The sequence below is a fragment of the Mastigoproctus giganteus genome, chromosome 7 (assembly GCF_048544385.1).
Source record: "Mastigoproctus giganteus isolate SK-2022 chromosome 7, ASM4854438v1, whole genome shotgun sequence".
NCBI classification, from domain to species: Eukaryota; Metazoa; Arthropoda; class Arachnida; order Uropygi; family Thelyphonidae; genus Mastigoproctus; species Mastigoproctus giganteus.
This window is the reverse complement of record NC_143581.1, coordinates 195,043,450-195,059,947: the sequence shown is the minus strand read 5'-3', so window position 1 is coordinate 195,059,947 and position 16,498 is coordinate 195,043,450. Positions and strand designations below refer to the sequence as shown.

The 16,498-nt window shown below is 36.8% G+C and overlaps 1 protein-coding gene across 1 annotated transcript; it reads left to right on the top strand.

Moving 5' to 3' along the window:
- The first annotated feature begins 1,944 nt into the window (after nt 1–1,944).
- Nucleotides 1,945–11,215, top strand: Inos (Inositol-3-phosphate synthase). Its single transcript, XM_090377327.1, has 6 exons — nt 1,945–2,159; nt 2,394–2,517; nt 4,857–5,018; nt 5,372–5,905; nt 6,149–6,472; nt 10,440–11,215. Exons 2-6 carry the CDS (start codon nt 2,407–2,409, stop codon nt 10,989–10,991), a joined length of 1,683 nt encoding a protein of 560 aa, XP_090233453.1. The 5' UTR covers nt 1,945–2,159; nt 2,394–2,406; the 3' UTR covers nt 10,992–11,215.
- Nucleotides 11,216–16,498: the final 5,283 nt, after the last annotated feature.

Sequence of the window (16,498 nt, the reverse complement as noted above, 5' to 3'; positions counted from 1 at the left end):
CTTTTCTACTTAAAATGTAGAGGTATAAGAAGTAAGTCAAATCTTTTCTACGTAAAAGACACACCTGTCGAAACGCACTGGTCGATATCTAATCAGGAAATGACCTATGTAATTATTTACCTGTGCACTTGTAGTGCACGCCATTCTCAAAGTCGAATAAATATCACGGTAAAACTCCAAAACGGTGTACACCCTCCAACATGGTTGAGAAGTTGTGACTCCCATATTTCGACAAACGGACAGGAACAAAGCAGTGATTGGCAGATGCCACTGCTTTCCCTGCCCATCCTAGGTTGATATGCCTAGGTTGTTTTTCCCCCACATTTGCTGCTGTTTTCAAATCGAGAACTCGTTTTCCCATTTTAAAACAGCGAGATGGAAAAATAAACACCCTACCTAAGCTAAGCGCCCCTCCACGACGACACAAAACAATCAGAAAATGGAGGTGCCTTCATCTGTCAATTATCACCGTCTTCCTCCCTTTAATCGATGTAACTGCCGGTGTATACTATACTGGACTTCAGCCAATATCACTATGTAATTATTTACCTGCGTTTAACACTTAGGAAAAGACCTTTTGCTTCGGGTTCCATAATACATGAGGAATATTGTTGCATCCGAAAGAGCAGGACTAAAATATTTAACTGAAATATTTATAAACTATACAAATATTTACAAAATACTAAAACTACGGTATTTATAAATATATACAATATTATTCATTAATATACAAAAAAAAAAGTTACAATGAAACATCAAATGTTAGACAGTGAATCACGTGCATGAGGTTGGTGAACGTTATGGAGGCAGTTGTCAATAATTAATAGCATTTGTAGTGACGTAATTGCCTCGCCCTCTTCTCCCATTGGCTCGAATAAATATCACTAGGAGTAAAACTTTTTTAATGCATAGATAGAAAAGATATCGGTTACTGAAAGTATTGGTCTGTGATGACTAAAGTAGGTTCTGTAATTTTAAATATATAATTTTTAAATCGAAGAGAATACACCATCTATAGTTGTTCCATTACGTGTATTATTCGAAAGATCTGATGACATGTTCAAGTTAAAGAATGTTTTCATAAATGTGCAGAACTCTTTTCCAGCCTCAGAGTTTAACTGTAAAGAAAAAAATTACATTCAATCTGAAAACACCAGGTGACTTGAAACCAGATGCGTTTTCGAATTAACGCATTTCCCAGTTTCCGAAAGTTTTTTGTATCTTAAAACCTTAATATTTCTGTTTCTAAATTCCTTGGCTTTCCAATGATATGCTATACGTCCACATTACCCCGTTTATTACGTGAGAAAATTTCCTTGATCACATGTTCATATTTTCCACTATCCTGGAAAAACTAATGCAATTTTCAGAAGTTTGAAAGTTTTTCCTCCGTGAAGCTCCGTGCAAAATTTCATTAAATTTGGTCCAGTAGAAGAAGATAAATTAAACTGAAATAAATTTTCGTAACGCTTTTCGCATGACGATTTTTCGTTACAAAATTTTTGGAATAACGCCAGTAAAAAAGGTTTTTGACGTCAATAGTCACCTTTCTCGGCACACACACAAAACTGAAGTGAAAGTGGAGGGAAGAGAAGGAATGCAATTTACAAACTGCAACTTAAATACGGCTATTTTTTGAATAGCAATGGTTGCTGACTGATAACCAAGTCAAATCAATATTTTAAAAAATATATCTAAGATATTTTTCTCTTGAATGCACATAGTTTACTAGCAAAACAAATCTCAGAAAGACTGTCCCCAGACCTGTTAGGATGTACACTTCCAGGCTACGTAACATGACCGGTTTCTCATCCCTTCATTTTCTTTCCAGAAGGTTCGTATACCGGTAGGCAACGTGATGCTGCAAGTAGTTACTATAGAAACGACGAATGCGGACCAATCAGAAACGTTCGCTCCAAGACACGCGCACTCGCTAAACAGGAAGCCAGCAGGGAACATGCGTGATGGAAATTTCCCGTTCTAGACAGTTCTGATAGGAAATGATTTTTTTTCGAAACTATATAAACGTTGGATTTACTGAGGGGGGCTATTTAGTAAAGTGAGACCACTGCATCAGTGGCCGTAACTTTTACGCTTCTTTTGTTCGTTTTCTCTTCATTTCTTCATCCTTAGTTTTGATCCCTTCATCAAATATCAAGGTAAGGACTGTTTTTCTGGCATTCTACCAAATATTGATTCTCTTTCTAGAGCTGGAAACGATGTTTGACGCGTTATTGCGCATATTCCAGTCTCGCAATTTCTCCATTGTGATTAGCTGGTCTCTACCAGAGAACGCGGCTTCGAATTATTACAGAGAAACATCGAATTATTTCTGATTTTCATAGCAAAGGCTTTCTGAATATAACATTCGGGTCATTGTCTTCTTCCCACAGATCCTTTGGAAATATGGAGTCCATTAAAATCCAGAGTCCAAACGTCCGCTACACTGAGAAGTACATCGAGGCCGACTATGTATATGAAACAACGGGAGTGGTCAAGGAGAGAGGAACTTACAAAGTAAGTTATCAGGTCAATGTATTTCTTACTGAGAATTTCTGTTTTACTTTAGTTTTTTAAGTAATCTATTTTCCTTTTTATTTCAACTTTCCTAGAAATAAAACGCTATACAATTGTTCATATTTTCTTTTTCTAGAGAGGAGATTTTAACGAATTTTAACGTGAAAAAATTACTGATTAATTCCTTGTGATGCACTCAACTATATACTTAAGGAAAACTGAAACCAATATGTTCCCTATCTCATCATATGTGAATCTCACTTCCGTACGAAACACAAGTTGTTGATGACGTGTGTCATCTCGAAGCCACGTGTAGATTTTTGGCTTCTTTCCATTTTCCGGACTTCTCCATATAGAAATGAAACGTTAAAATGTGAAGCCCATTAGCGTTATATAATTTTTTTTTTTTTGGAATTCTATTCGAATTTTTATTTTTGAAGTATATATATTTTTATGGTAAGTTACTCAAGCAGTCTGCTATGCTATTCCAACTATGCTTTCTTTATCATCATCATCACTCTTCATCTCTGATCATGCGTTTCCCACCAATGCGCACTAATCACTCCTTTGTAATGCGGTCTTTGAATTATCTGAAAAATCAAGAACTAAGTTGTAATCATTGTTGGTAGATTTTTCAGCAAAGTAATGCATTCTGAAAAGTATTATTCTCAGTTTCTCTTCTGTTTCGTAAGAAAGTAGTTGACGACATCCTTTTAATGATAATGGATTAAAATTGGTCACATACATGTGCAGGTAACTCAAAATACATAGTCAAAAGCAAATTTGGGAATATTTTATAATTCTAAGAATCAAGGGCCCATTTATGGACAGGCTCATAGGGGAGGAGGACCGTCCAAGTGGATGCATGAAAATGGTTTAGAGACTCCTCCACTTTGGAGAGATGCATGCAGGGGAAGCTCACCTGTTGCTTTTATGCTTCCTGCTAAGAAAGAATGCCGAAGTTTTAAAACAATGTAAAAGGAATAATTGAAAAATATTAAATGTAACATGTGGATTTTTTATTAGCCGTTTCTCTGGATGATCTGGTACACACATTGCGAATTTATAAAACAAATTTCATTGTCATTTTGTACAAGATATTAGTGGCAGCCTATGATCAAATTACAAATGGACAAAGCTAAACTTTTTCGTCATAAACATAATTCTTCTTGAGAATTAAAGTTTATCTCATACACAGAAACTGCTATTTCTAAAGATTACTACTATAGAAAGTCCTGCTTCTAAACGAGATTGAAGAGTTATTAAAATTTCTAAGACGATGAAAAGTAGCTACATTACTTCATTATTTTCTTATTAGAAGCATTATCGCTCGGATGATGCATTATAATTTCCTGCTTTGATTATTTTTAGTTTCACCAGGCACACTCTCCTAAAGTACGATTTATTTTCATATAACTGATATATTCATATAATAAGAAAAATCATTATGTACGTCTATGGCGTCTATTATGTACGTCTATAGTTTTTAAAAATGTAACAGAAAAATATTAATATTATATTAAATTCAATACTAAACTATAATAGAGGAATGTCCCCAGGGGCTCACATTTGGTGAGTATGGGCTTGGCACACCCAGGGTCCTGAGCTGAATATCATCATTTTTCTATTTCTTGGTGATTTCCTTCTACTTTTGACTCTCTCGGGAATTTTTTTTTTTTTTTTGGCTGGTGCAGCATAAGCTTCAAGCTTCCTTGCACCATGTAACTAATAATAATAATAATATTCAGATACTGGAAAATGTATTTAAAAATGCTGTTAATGAAAAAATTTTAAATACTGTACTGTACTACTAAACTAGGTCATTATGACGTAGCAATTCATATACTTGTTAATAACCTATTTTAAATTATCACTGATTTCTGGCATTTGGAAGTATTAGGTGAAATTATTATGTGTAATTTAGGTGTATTAGGTGAAATTATCCACCGAAAAATCTTTGTTTTTTAAATAAATTCATGAGAATCAATAAAATTTTTATCGATAAAAAAAAAAAATTCAGAATTTTTTTTTTTTTTTTTTTTGGCTGGTGTAGCATAAGCCTCAGGCTTCCTTGCACCATATGACTAATAATAATAATAATAATAATAATAAATCACGCGAAAGAAACCTCTTTGAAATTTTTTTAAATATTTCCTTCCCAGAAAATTCTAAACGAAGTAGGAGTATCCCTAAAAAATTACCTCCATAAATAAATAATTTCCTTACTTAGTTAAATTAAAAGAAAGAAAGAAATACGCGTTTTACATTGATTTTGTTCCCTGCTACAGTACTTTGTATGGCTTTAGGCATCTTGTATAGGCTTTGTTCTCATTGCGCAGGTCACACCACATATTACACGCATGACATTTCGAACTGAGCGCCACGTGCCAAAGCTTGGAGTGATGCTGGTTGGGTGGGGTGGCAACAATGGAAGCACAGTCACAGCTGCTACAATAGCCAATAGGATGCAACTGTTATGGGCAACGAAAGAAGGAATGCAGGTGAATATTTTGAAGAAAAAAAAATAATAATAAATAAATAAATAATATTAATTAAAAATGTACAAAATAAATATTTTACTTTCACACCACAACATTTTTAAAATTAAATTTAAAAATAGTTTAAATAGATATATTTATTTATATTTTTAAATCATATTTATTATTTATAAATTCGAAAGTAGATTTTCTGTTCCATTAATCATTTACTTTTTTTGTTAAATTAAAAAAAAATAAAAGTAAATGATAATTTTAAAAAATAAACGTATAAATAAACAAAAAAATATTTAAAAATTTTAAATAAAAATAAGAACACAAATACTACAATTTACTTTTATTTCTATTTTCTTGTCTAGAAAGCAAATTATTTCGGTTCTCTTACTCAAGCATCCACGGTATGTCTTGGTACATCGAACGATGGTGAAGTTTATATCCCTCTTAAAGATCTACTCCCTATGGTTGAGCCCAATAACATTGTATTCGACGGATGGGATATTTCCTCAGCTAACCTGGCTGCAGCTATGGAACGTGCCCGTGTGCTGGATTATAACCTGCAACAGCAACTGAGAAGTCACATGGAACTTCTAATTCCTCGACCTGCTATTTATGATAAAGACTTCATTGCTGCAAACCAGGAAAGTCGCGCAGACAATGTGATCCAAGGAACTAAATGGGAACAGGTGGAACAGGTGAGAAGAGACATCCGGGACTTTAGAAATAAACAACAGGTGGACAAAGTGATCGTCCTGTGGACCGCCAATACAGAACGCTTCTGTGATGTGCTTCCCGGGCTCAATGATAATGCCGAGAATCTTCTCAAGGCCATTCAACAAAATGCTGCTGAGGTTTCTCCTTCAACACTGTATGCTGTAGCCAGCATTTTGGAAGGAGTAAGTTAGTCCTTTCTGCTATGCAATAGATCTTAATTACTTAATATGGCTGCCACATTTATAGTAGCACTATGTACTGATAATTTTTCTCAATAGCACAAACAATATTTAATTCGTGTTCGTGGTGCCATCTACTGAGTACATAATACCACTAATATTTTATTTTAAAAAAATAAATAAAAATACTTATATATTTTTGGATTCTCTTGCTAGCTAAACAAACTAATATTGATCTCATTGCAGTGTGCCTATATAAATGGCTCTCCACAAAACACCTTTGTACCAGGATGCATCGAACTGGCTGAAAAGCACAAAGTGTTCATTGGGGGAGATGATTTCAAATCTGGTCAGACCAAATTCAAGAGTGTGCTGGTGGATTTTCTAGTTAATGCAGGGATCAAGCCCGTATCCATCGTTAGCTACAATCATCTCGGTAACAATGATGGGAAAAATCTATCAGCTCCAAAGCAGTTTCGTTCGAAAGAAATATCTAAGAGTAATGTAGTGGACGATATGGTCCAGTCCAATACCGTCCTGTACAGAAGCGGAGAGAAACCTGATCACTGCGTAAGTTTCTGCAGAGAAAATTATTAATGATATAAATTACCTGTAAAAATTCAGTTTTAAAGACAATGGCGTAGATATGGTGGAAAGTTTAATTAAACCGCGTGAAATTAAATTTGAAAAGATTTTATTATACTAAATATAAAGTCGCGGATTAATAACAGGCCTGATGAGAGAATTCAAAATGCAATCCAGAACGTTGCCTTTGTTAAAATTGTGAATTATGGCGGAAAGTAAAGTTTAATTAAGCATGAAACTATAGATTTATAATCAGCTCAGTAAAGTCTCCCCAAGTTATATTGATAGCACTACCCGGCAAAAAAAAAAAAAAAAAAAATTTCCCGTCATACCTCTGGAACGGAAGTTGGTTATTCTGAACAAAATTAATGTCCTGATTATGAAAATATCAATATTTTACTTCTGTCACGCCCACATCAAAAGATACACGCATAAAAACAATTCCTGTTTTTATACAATATCAGCATACATGGTTGTTATTATTACACACAATATATGTTACTTAGACATGTTTCTCATTCAATGATCTCCTTTTATACTCAAGATTGCTTTCCTGTTTAAGGAACCAACAATAATCTCCCATCATGGCAGAGTCCCAGCGACTTTGTTATCGTTTTTCCATTGCAAATAGGTGCCTCCGTAGCCAGGTGGGCAGGAGCAGCAATGCGTAGCACACGCTTCTTGATTAGAGCGGGGTTCCAGCCCGTGACCACCAAATACGGAGGATGCGGAAAGGTCAAGAAATGACTACCATATCCCCGGAGCAATATGGCCTTAGTTGCTAATGCTCCTAAAAACCAAAATAACAACAACAACAACCATTACAGATACGTCCTGGTGGAAGCGCTCTCCTTGTTCATCACTGACATCTGCTAAGCTTTCAGAGAAAAAAAAAATCCAGAGGGAATGAAGGAAATGCATTTTCAATGACTTTCGGCACCCCATGTTCTTGTAACATTTCAGCAAGTTTGTGACCAGTTGCTCATAGTTCTCTTCTTTTTATCTTTCCGACGAATCCATGAAATTCTTCATCTTTTAGGAGCTTTCTTATTTGAGGACCTATGAAAATTCCTTCCTTCAGCTTTGCATGAGATAAATTTGGAAACATTTTCAGTAAATATGCGAATCCTCTGCTTTCTTTATCCAGTGCCTTAGTAAAATTCTCAATCAGTCCAAGCTTGATGTGTAAAGGGTTCCAGAAAAACCTTTTGTAGATCAACTAATGGAACATACTTTACATTGCTTTTGCCGGGAATATGTTCATCTCTCTTATCCCAGTGTTGTACGACGTTGTGTTTGGCTGTTGCACGACTATTCCACAAACATAGGAAACAACAGTATTTAGTGAAACCACCTTGCAACCCAACAAGCAGTCCGATCACTTTGAGATCACCACAAATATTCCAACCATAGTCATTGTAACGTACACCAGCAAAAATCTGGGACATACTATCGTAAGTTTCTTTCAGGCCAACAGCATGAACAAGAGGAACTGATGGTAAAGTATTTCCATTATGAAGCAATACTGCTTTCAAACTTAGCTTTGACGCATCAATGAACAAACGCCATTCAGAGGTATTGTGATCAATGTTCAACTCGTGAATAAGACCAACGACGTCTTTGCAGACACACATGTTGTTTTCCATTGCAAAATATCTTGAAAACTCTTCATTTCGCTTATGGTATTTTGTAATGTTTGTACCTTTGGCGAGTAAGTTCCACTGGATTAGTCTGGATCCGAGTAATTCAGCCTTCTCTTTGGGTAAGCCTAAATCTATAATCAAGTCGCTTAATTCTTCTTGTTCAATGTAGTGCGGGGGCTTTTTTTTTTTTTTTTTTGGCTCGTAGTCCAAATCATGTGAAGTACATGGTTCCGTGACATCTAGTAAAACGATTTCTTCTGTACCTTCATCACTACTTCCAATACTCCAAGATTTTGGTGGCACAGGTACTGGCAGTTCTTTACCGTGTGGCGCTGGCCAAATTGCTGATGGGATATTTGGATATTTGATGCAGTGCTTGTTCTTTTTGGAAATACCTTTTATTTTTGTTATGCAGACATGGTTCTTGGGCTCGCGCCACACCATAGGGATGGCAAAAAGCAATGCTCTCAGCTTGCCATATAACCACAACCTTAAGTTCGTTGTACAAGTAATACAACATGTCTGGAGCCCAATTTTTTTTCTTGGTCACCAATCTTGCAGCCGAAGTACAATGAATATGAAACTTTTGTGACATTGTATATTTTCTTCCTCTGAGTTTTTGGGGTTAAGTGTCCACAATCATAGCAGAAGTTGCCTGGGTGATTGACTCAAGTTCTGTGCTTTGTCTTCTCCATTTTAACAATGCATTAACCTAAAAACAGTAAAGGCAATTGGTAAATTTGAACAGAAGGTGAATTCTTGTAGCGTAGTTTATCATACACTATATATTGAACAGTTGAATGGTGTAATAAAATAAATAAAAACACTGACTTGTCTGGAAAAGTGTATTAAAATCAGAATATACTATATTGCAAGAACAGTAATGATGTACCTGCTTAACTTTTAGCCCAATAAACAAAACCAACCAAAAGTTAATAAGTTTAAAAATTGTATTTCAAATAGTAATATCTTTGTACAGAATCCAGTTATATATCTATATCTTAAAACTGAGACGTGATAGGAAATTTTTATGATTGATTTTAAATTCTATACATAAAGCTTGACCAGAAACAACCATTGATTTTCTGGAGGTAAAATTCATGTTGGGTAGTGTAATTAGCTGACTTAAAACATGACCTAATTATGGCCATGTTTTAATGTTCGTGTTTATGGTCATGTTTTTTATGACCTCGGTCATAATTAATTCATTAATTATAGATTACTAAGATATCCGTAATTATCATGAGGGACCTGTGCGATTAGGACACATTCGGAATTTTGTTAAAATACTTTGAATATAAATTTATAATGAAATAGAAAATAAAATAATTTATAAAAAAATATATAATAAAGCTTAAATGGGGTAGTCAGAGTTGCATGCAGTTTTATTGGGAGAGTCAGTGGCGCAGGGGAAAATTGAAGACCCCCACAAAATTTTTCAAGAGAAGTTCCATGACAAACACTGAACGTACCTTCACTTTGGGTTAAAAAAAAAACATATACATAAAAAAATAGCAAGACTCTTACCTTTAAATACAGTCTATTATATTTCACTACAATTTTAGATGTTTTATTTTTCTCCCAACTCTAGGGCCGGTCCATGTGGAGAAGATGCTATACACCCAGTCCCAGACTGAAAACGACTCCAAATTCCAATAAAGGAAGGGCTCTCAATCCAGGCAAGAATTCCTCCTTGCTGTCCTTTTCTGTAATTTAATTCTCGCACCCAGGCCTCCTAAATCCAGGAATGCCCCCAAATCTTAAATCGTATTCAATCCATCGTATCTCATTCTCCATACGCTTGAGTGATATATTACAAGTTGGTGAAGACTTGACATGATGAGTTTAGGAAATTGTTCAGAGAAAAAATGTACTGCGCTCATTTTGCTCCACTGAAGTTTGCCATTTGGAAACGCATTTAGATCAGTTCGAATGCTATGAAGCCATGGGATTTTGAGGTCTCTATTGCCAAGGATGGTCCTCCAAGAGTTCAGGGGAACCCATGTACGAGAACACACGCTGGGCAAAGGACAGCAAAGAAGAGCTCTCCTAGATTCAGAGCCTCCTGTTTTGTGGATTTGGGGTCCATTTCAATCCGGTGACCAGGTGCATTGCACCTTTCCCAAGGATTGGCCAGCCTACCGCTACAAATTGTGTATTTGGTTGTATATTTCAAGGGCCACCAATATTTGTCGGCAATCGAAACACGTCTATGAATAAATAAACAATTGCCAATATATAATATATCATGTAATTTAATATTATTGATTCTTATAAGTTTTAAACTTAAAGTTAATTTTTTTTCACAGGTTGTGATCAAATATGTGCCCTATGTTGGAGACTCGAAGCGAGCCATGGATGAATATACTTCACAAATTATGATGGGAGGACACAACACCATCGCTGTCCATAATACCTGCGAAGATTCTTTATTGGCCAGCCCAATTATTTTAGATCTTGCCATCATCACTGAGTTATGTCAAAGAATCACTTTTTCTATCGGGGATTCGATCACATTCCAAACCTTCAATTCTGTGTTATCCATTCTCAGCTACTTATGCAAAGCTCCATTAGTGCCACGCAACGCTCCCGTGGTGAATGCCCTTTTCAGACAACGTGCATGCATTGAAAATGTGTTCAGAGCATGTTTGGGTCTTTCTCCTCAAAGCCATATGGGACTGGAATACAAGCTCAGCGATTCTTCCCAGTGGATGATAGAGGACGTTAAGCCAGTCAGCGACGGAGGCAAAAAATCTAAAAATAACTTAGTCGGTGGCAATAGCCATAAAATTGTCTACGATAACACCAAGGTTAAAGGCTACGTGAGCAATTTAGTCAATGATGGCCTCACCGCTCACTAGAGTTGCTTAACTAACACAAATTTTATCAGCAAACATGTACATAGTGTCTGTTGAACGCGCAAATGTAGCATTATTCCAGGGAACTTATGAAGGATCGACAGTTTTCACCGCATGAGCAAAACATAACACAAATCATCCTTTGTCCTCAATGTGCCTCTGTATATTTTTATTCTGTTTCTGCATTGTAATATAAACTATTGTTTGTTATCATGTAAAATAAAAAGCAACCCATTATCAATCTATCGTTGTTGTTTTCTTTATAAATATGGTAATGTAAACATGAAATTTCGAAGTAAAAAACCGAATTACTTAATATTCTGAATATGAATAGTTTAGTACTTAACATAGTTCACAGATGGCAGCATCATGCAGAAGACTTGTGAAAGTCGCATAATTAGTTACACATTCCATTGTTTTATGAAGGTGAACTAACTCTGATGTGGTGTTAAACAAAACGTTTTTTAGATATAATTTCCCCAAGTATATTTGGTCGATCAATTTTTAAGGATTATAGTAATGCATCATCTCTTCGTTTATTGACGCTTAATGTGCACATAAATTTTTTAAGTAATATAATAATAATAATAGTTCAAGATGTTTTTAAACTTACATGATTAAACAGTAGGGAAATTAATTATCTTCACACGTTGTGAATCGGAAATTCCAAACATTCTCGCTAAGAAACAAGAAGGCAGTACTATACGGGTATTTTAAATAAATCCGCATTGCGGCATAGATTATTATTATTATTGTTGCTGCTCTTATATTATTTCTCACTGATTGGGGGATTCCACTCAGTGACGGGTACTGCTACCAAGTACACAGGATGGTTGTAATGTCTGGTGTTACTGTCACAGTCGAGGAAATCTCTGACTATCCTACATGTGTTCAGGATTGCGACTTTCTGGAGTTCCTTGTAGGTGTTCTCTTGGAGACTTATTGCTGCTAGGGCTGCTATGTAGTCTTTGGTACCATACCGGTTGTTGGCAAGATGATTGGGACAGTTGATACTTCTTGCATATGCCACATCTCCTTGATCTCATGTCTCAGATTCGTGTACTTCCTAATATTTCCTTATGGGTTTTCTGGACATTGCTAGTGTTCGGCGGTGCCGAACACTAGCAATGTCCAGATTATTATTATTATTATCAGTCATATGGTGCAAGGAAGCCTGAGGCTTATGCTCCACGAGCCAAAAAAAAAAATTCCTGAGTTACCCTGAGAGAGAGAGAGAGAGAGAGAGAGAGAGAGAGAGAGAGAGAGAAGTAGAAAGGAGTCACCAAGAAAGAGAAGAATGATGATATCCAGCTCAGGACCATGGGTGTGCCAAGCCCATACTCACCAGATGTGAGCCCCTGGTGTTGAAGATTGCTTTTTATCTATTAGAGATCGCCTGTGTCTGTTTTTTTTTTTTTTATTTTAACTTTATATACTTATTATTTTTTTTTATTAATTTTTGTGCTGCTTGGTGTTTATTATGGATAATATATTTTAATTAAATTAATTTTAACAAAATCTTCACATATATTAACTGGTTTGCTTTAATACCAATTCATATACAGTAGAAACAGGATAGGAAATTCCCGCATAAGTTTTCCCTTGTACTAGGTTTGGTTTCTTAATTCCCAATTTCAACTCTCTATATGTTGTAATGTATTATTTTCCTGCATAAAAAGTATGTGATAAAGAACACATGGTCTATTATTACAATGACGTTTTCCCGCTTAATACGTTTTTTAAAAGAAATTCTTTCTTTTTATATTAAAAAAATATATAAACATTTTGGATCGAACAAGTTGGTGCATAGAATCATTTTAGTTCGTACTAAACCACCGAAGTAGGTGAAATGGCATCATTTTTTACATCTCATATTGTGAATGCCTTCACAACGAGTTGCCCTGATATTGCACTACCTCCGATATTGAACTACCTTTCACAGTGAATTCTCGAATAGGCAACATTTCATTCTCGAATAGGCAACATTTCATTCTCGGCGGATACCCCCCCCCCCCTGGGGGTGGTATCCGCCGAGAATCCACTGGTGAAGTGTTGCCTATTTTGAGAATTCACTGTGAAAGGTAGTTCAATATCGGGGCAACTCGTTGTGAAGGCATTCACAATATCAGATACATAGGAATTTAACAAATCACACAAAAAGGAAATAAATTACACATATTTTTTTTTACCTTTACAACGGAAAGAAATTGCACAACCTTTACAACAAGTGTTGGAAATGGTTTCCACTAGCCTGGATGCAGGTTCGTACCCTTTTCATGACATTTGCAGCCACCTTACGTAATGTTTGCAATCTCTTTTTCAATGCTAGCCTTCAATTCGTCAAGAGTATGAGGATTGTTGTGAAACACTTCACCTTTTAATTGTCCACAAAGAAAAAAAATATCTGGAGATCTTGGGGGTCACAAGTTTTTTTGAGATCAAGATATCTCCGAAAAATTCCTGTACCATGGCCATCGTTTCATTTCCTGTATGGCAGGTCGCACCATCTTGTTGAAAACAAAATTCTCCTCCAACAATGCAAACAGGAACCACTGGGTGAGAGTGATCACAATGTACTGATGTGGGAATTAAAGATGTAACTACCATCAAGGCTAAAGAGAAGGGCTTTTGCTTTCGTAAAGGTGACTACAGGGGTCTCAGACAGTTTTTAAATTCTGTACAGTGGGATCAACTAATGATGCTACCAACGTTGAATTCTAAATAGGAAGTCTTCGGAGACTTAATTTTGGAGGCTACTAGGCTTTTCATTCCAACTGTTCAAGGTTTAAGCCTAAATGGATGTCAGATGAACTAATGAGGCTCGTGGCAGAGAAGAAAAATGCATGGGATGCATATAAAGTATCAGGTGACACAGACGCCTATGGCAGATATAATCTAGCCTGTAATCAAGTCACAAAGGAGGTTAGGCAGGCGAAGGCAGATTAAGGAGAAATCCTTGGAAAAGGATGCAAAGAAAAACAGCAAAGAGTTCTTTACTTATATAAACTCTAGAAGGAAATACATGAATCAGATTGAACCACTTAACATAGATGGGTTGACTATTGATGATCATGCTCAGGTAGCTGATAAAATGAGTGAATATTTTGCATCAACATTCACACACGAGGAGTTATTCAATGAGAGGAGTCTAACAGGGAGCTATGTGATTTTGTAATAACTGAGAGCAAAGGGGAGGGAAAATTGTTGAAGTTAAAAATAAAAAAGGCACCAGGGGCGGACGGGATCTCTCCAGTTATATTAAAGGAGGCAGCAAAGGAAGTAACCCTTAGCCATAATTATGAGAGCTTCCTTGGACTCAGGGGAGATCTACATTTGCACACCTCCAGTCCAAATGTATCACCAATTCACAAAGGAGGTTCAAAAGGTGACACAGGTAACTATAGACCTGTTAGTTTAACTTGTATTCCGGGGGAAATAATGGAATCACTGGTTAAAGGAGCATTGCAGGATCATCTAGACAAGTCTGCACTGATAGTTAAGACTTAGCATGGATTTGTTAAAGGGAGGTCTTGTCTGATCAATTTGATTGGGTACTATGATGTGGTCACAAAGGAACTGAATGCCAAAAATAATTTTGATATCATATACTTGGATTTCAGGAAAGCTTTTGACACTGTTGCACATGGAACACTGCTGTACAAATTGGAGAGGTATGGCATTAATAAATAAAATAAATAAATTTTCTGTTTATACTCCGGCACGACAACCAAGTCAGTAGAGTTTACAATAAATCGTCAATACAAATATTTATCGTATTTAGTAGTCACGGGCTTGAACCCCGGTCCACTCAAGGAACGCATGCTATGCACTCTCGCTCCTGACCACTGGGCTACGTCAAGGGTAAGTTGCTACAATGGATAAAGGGATGGTTGAGCGGGAGACGACAGAGAGTGGTAATCAATGGGCACTGCTCTTCATGGACAAATGTTTTAGTGGAGTTCCCCAGGGTTCGGTGTTGGGCCCATTGTTGTTTTGTATATTTATCAATGATATTGCTGAAGGTATGTCAGGTTTAATGTCCAAGTTTGCAGATGATACAAAGGTTGGCAGGGTTGTTAACGACAGTAAAGACAGTATGCTACTCCAACTGGATCTAGATAAGTTTGGAAAATGGGCTGAAAAGTGGCAACTGAAGTTTAACATTGACAAATGCAAAGTACTGCATATGGGTAGCAATAACCGAAGAGAAAAGTACCAACTGTGTGGTACTACACTCAGGGAAGTGGAAAGTGAAAAAGACCAGGGGGTAATTGTGCAGTCAAATATGAAGTTCGCTGAGCAGCGCAGAGGAGCAGCCAGGGCAGGTCATTGAGCCTTGTCAGTGATATATTGGAATTTTGCTAGCAGGGACAGGGAGATGATTATCCAGTTATACGAGGCAATGGTCAGGCCACATCTAGAGTACTGTGTACAGGTCTGGAGGCCTCATTTTAGGAAAGATGTAGAGTTGCTAGAACGAGTACAAACAACTGCAACAAGATTGGTGAGAGGAACAAAGGGGTGCTCTTACCAAGAAAGGCTTAAGTTCTGCAAATTGCAGCGCCTAGAGAGTAGGCACCTGCGAGGTGAACTAATTTAGGTGTATAAAGCCTTGAATGGGTTGAGCAAGCTGAATGCTAATGGGATTCTTCCTCTTGCTCAGATTAAGAACCTGAGGGGGGGGGGTACAGATTCAAATTGGGGAAAGACAGTTGTAGAATAGATGTGCGGAAATTTGCCTTTAGCCAGCGGGTAGTTGATTGGTGGAACAGACTTCCATCTTTTGTTGTTGAGCAAGCTGAATGCTGATGGGATTCTTCCTCTTGCTCGATTAAGAACCTGAGGGGGGGGGGTACAGATTCAAATTGAGGAAAGACAGTTGTAGAATAGATGTGCGGAAATTTGCCTTTAGCCAGCGGGTAGTTGATTGGTGGAACAGACTTCCATCTTTTGTTGTTGAGCAAGCTGAATGCTGATGGGATTCTTCCTCTTGCTCAGATTAAGAACCTGAGGGGGGGGGGTACAGATTCAAATTGAGGAAAGACAGTTGTAGAATAGATGTGCGGAAATTTGCCTTTAGCCAGCGGGTAGTTGATTGGTGGAACAGACTTCCATCTTTTGTTGTGGAAGTTGATAGCCTAAATAAATTTAAGGCTGAGCTGGACAGACATTTGGAACGAATGGAGGGGCGAAATGGGATGGTTTTTTTTTTTTTTTTTTTGGCTAATGCTGCATGAGCTTGCTTTCTTGCATCGTATGCCTTTACTAATGCTAATGCTAAACTACTGTTGGATTATATCACGATAAACTTCTCCATCCACAGTTCTGTCAAAAAATATAGGCCCTATAACACGAAGGCGCGAGATGGCACACCAAACCCCAATTTTCAGGGTATGTAATGATCGTTCGTGATACGGCATGTGAGTTTTCACTGCTCCATATTCGGCTGTTCTGACTATTCACATAACCATCCAAGTGGAACCAAGCCTAGTCACTAAAATAAACACGAT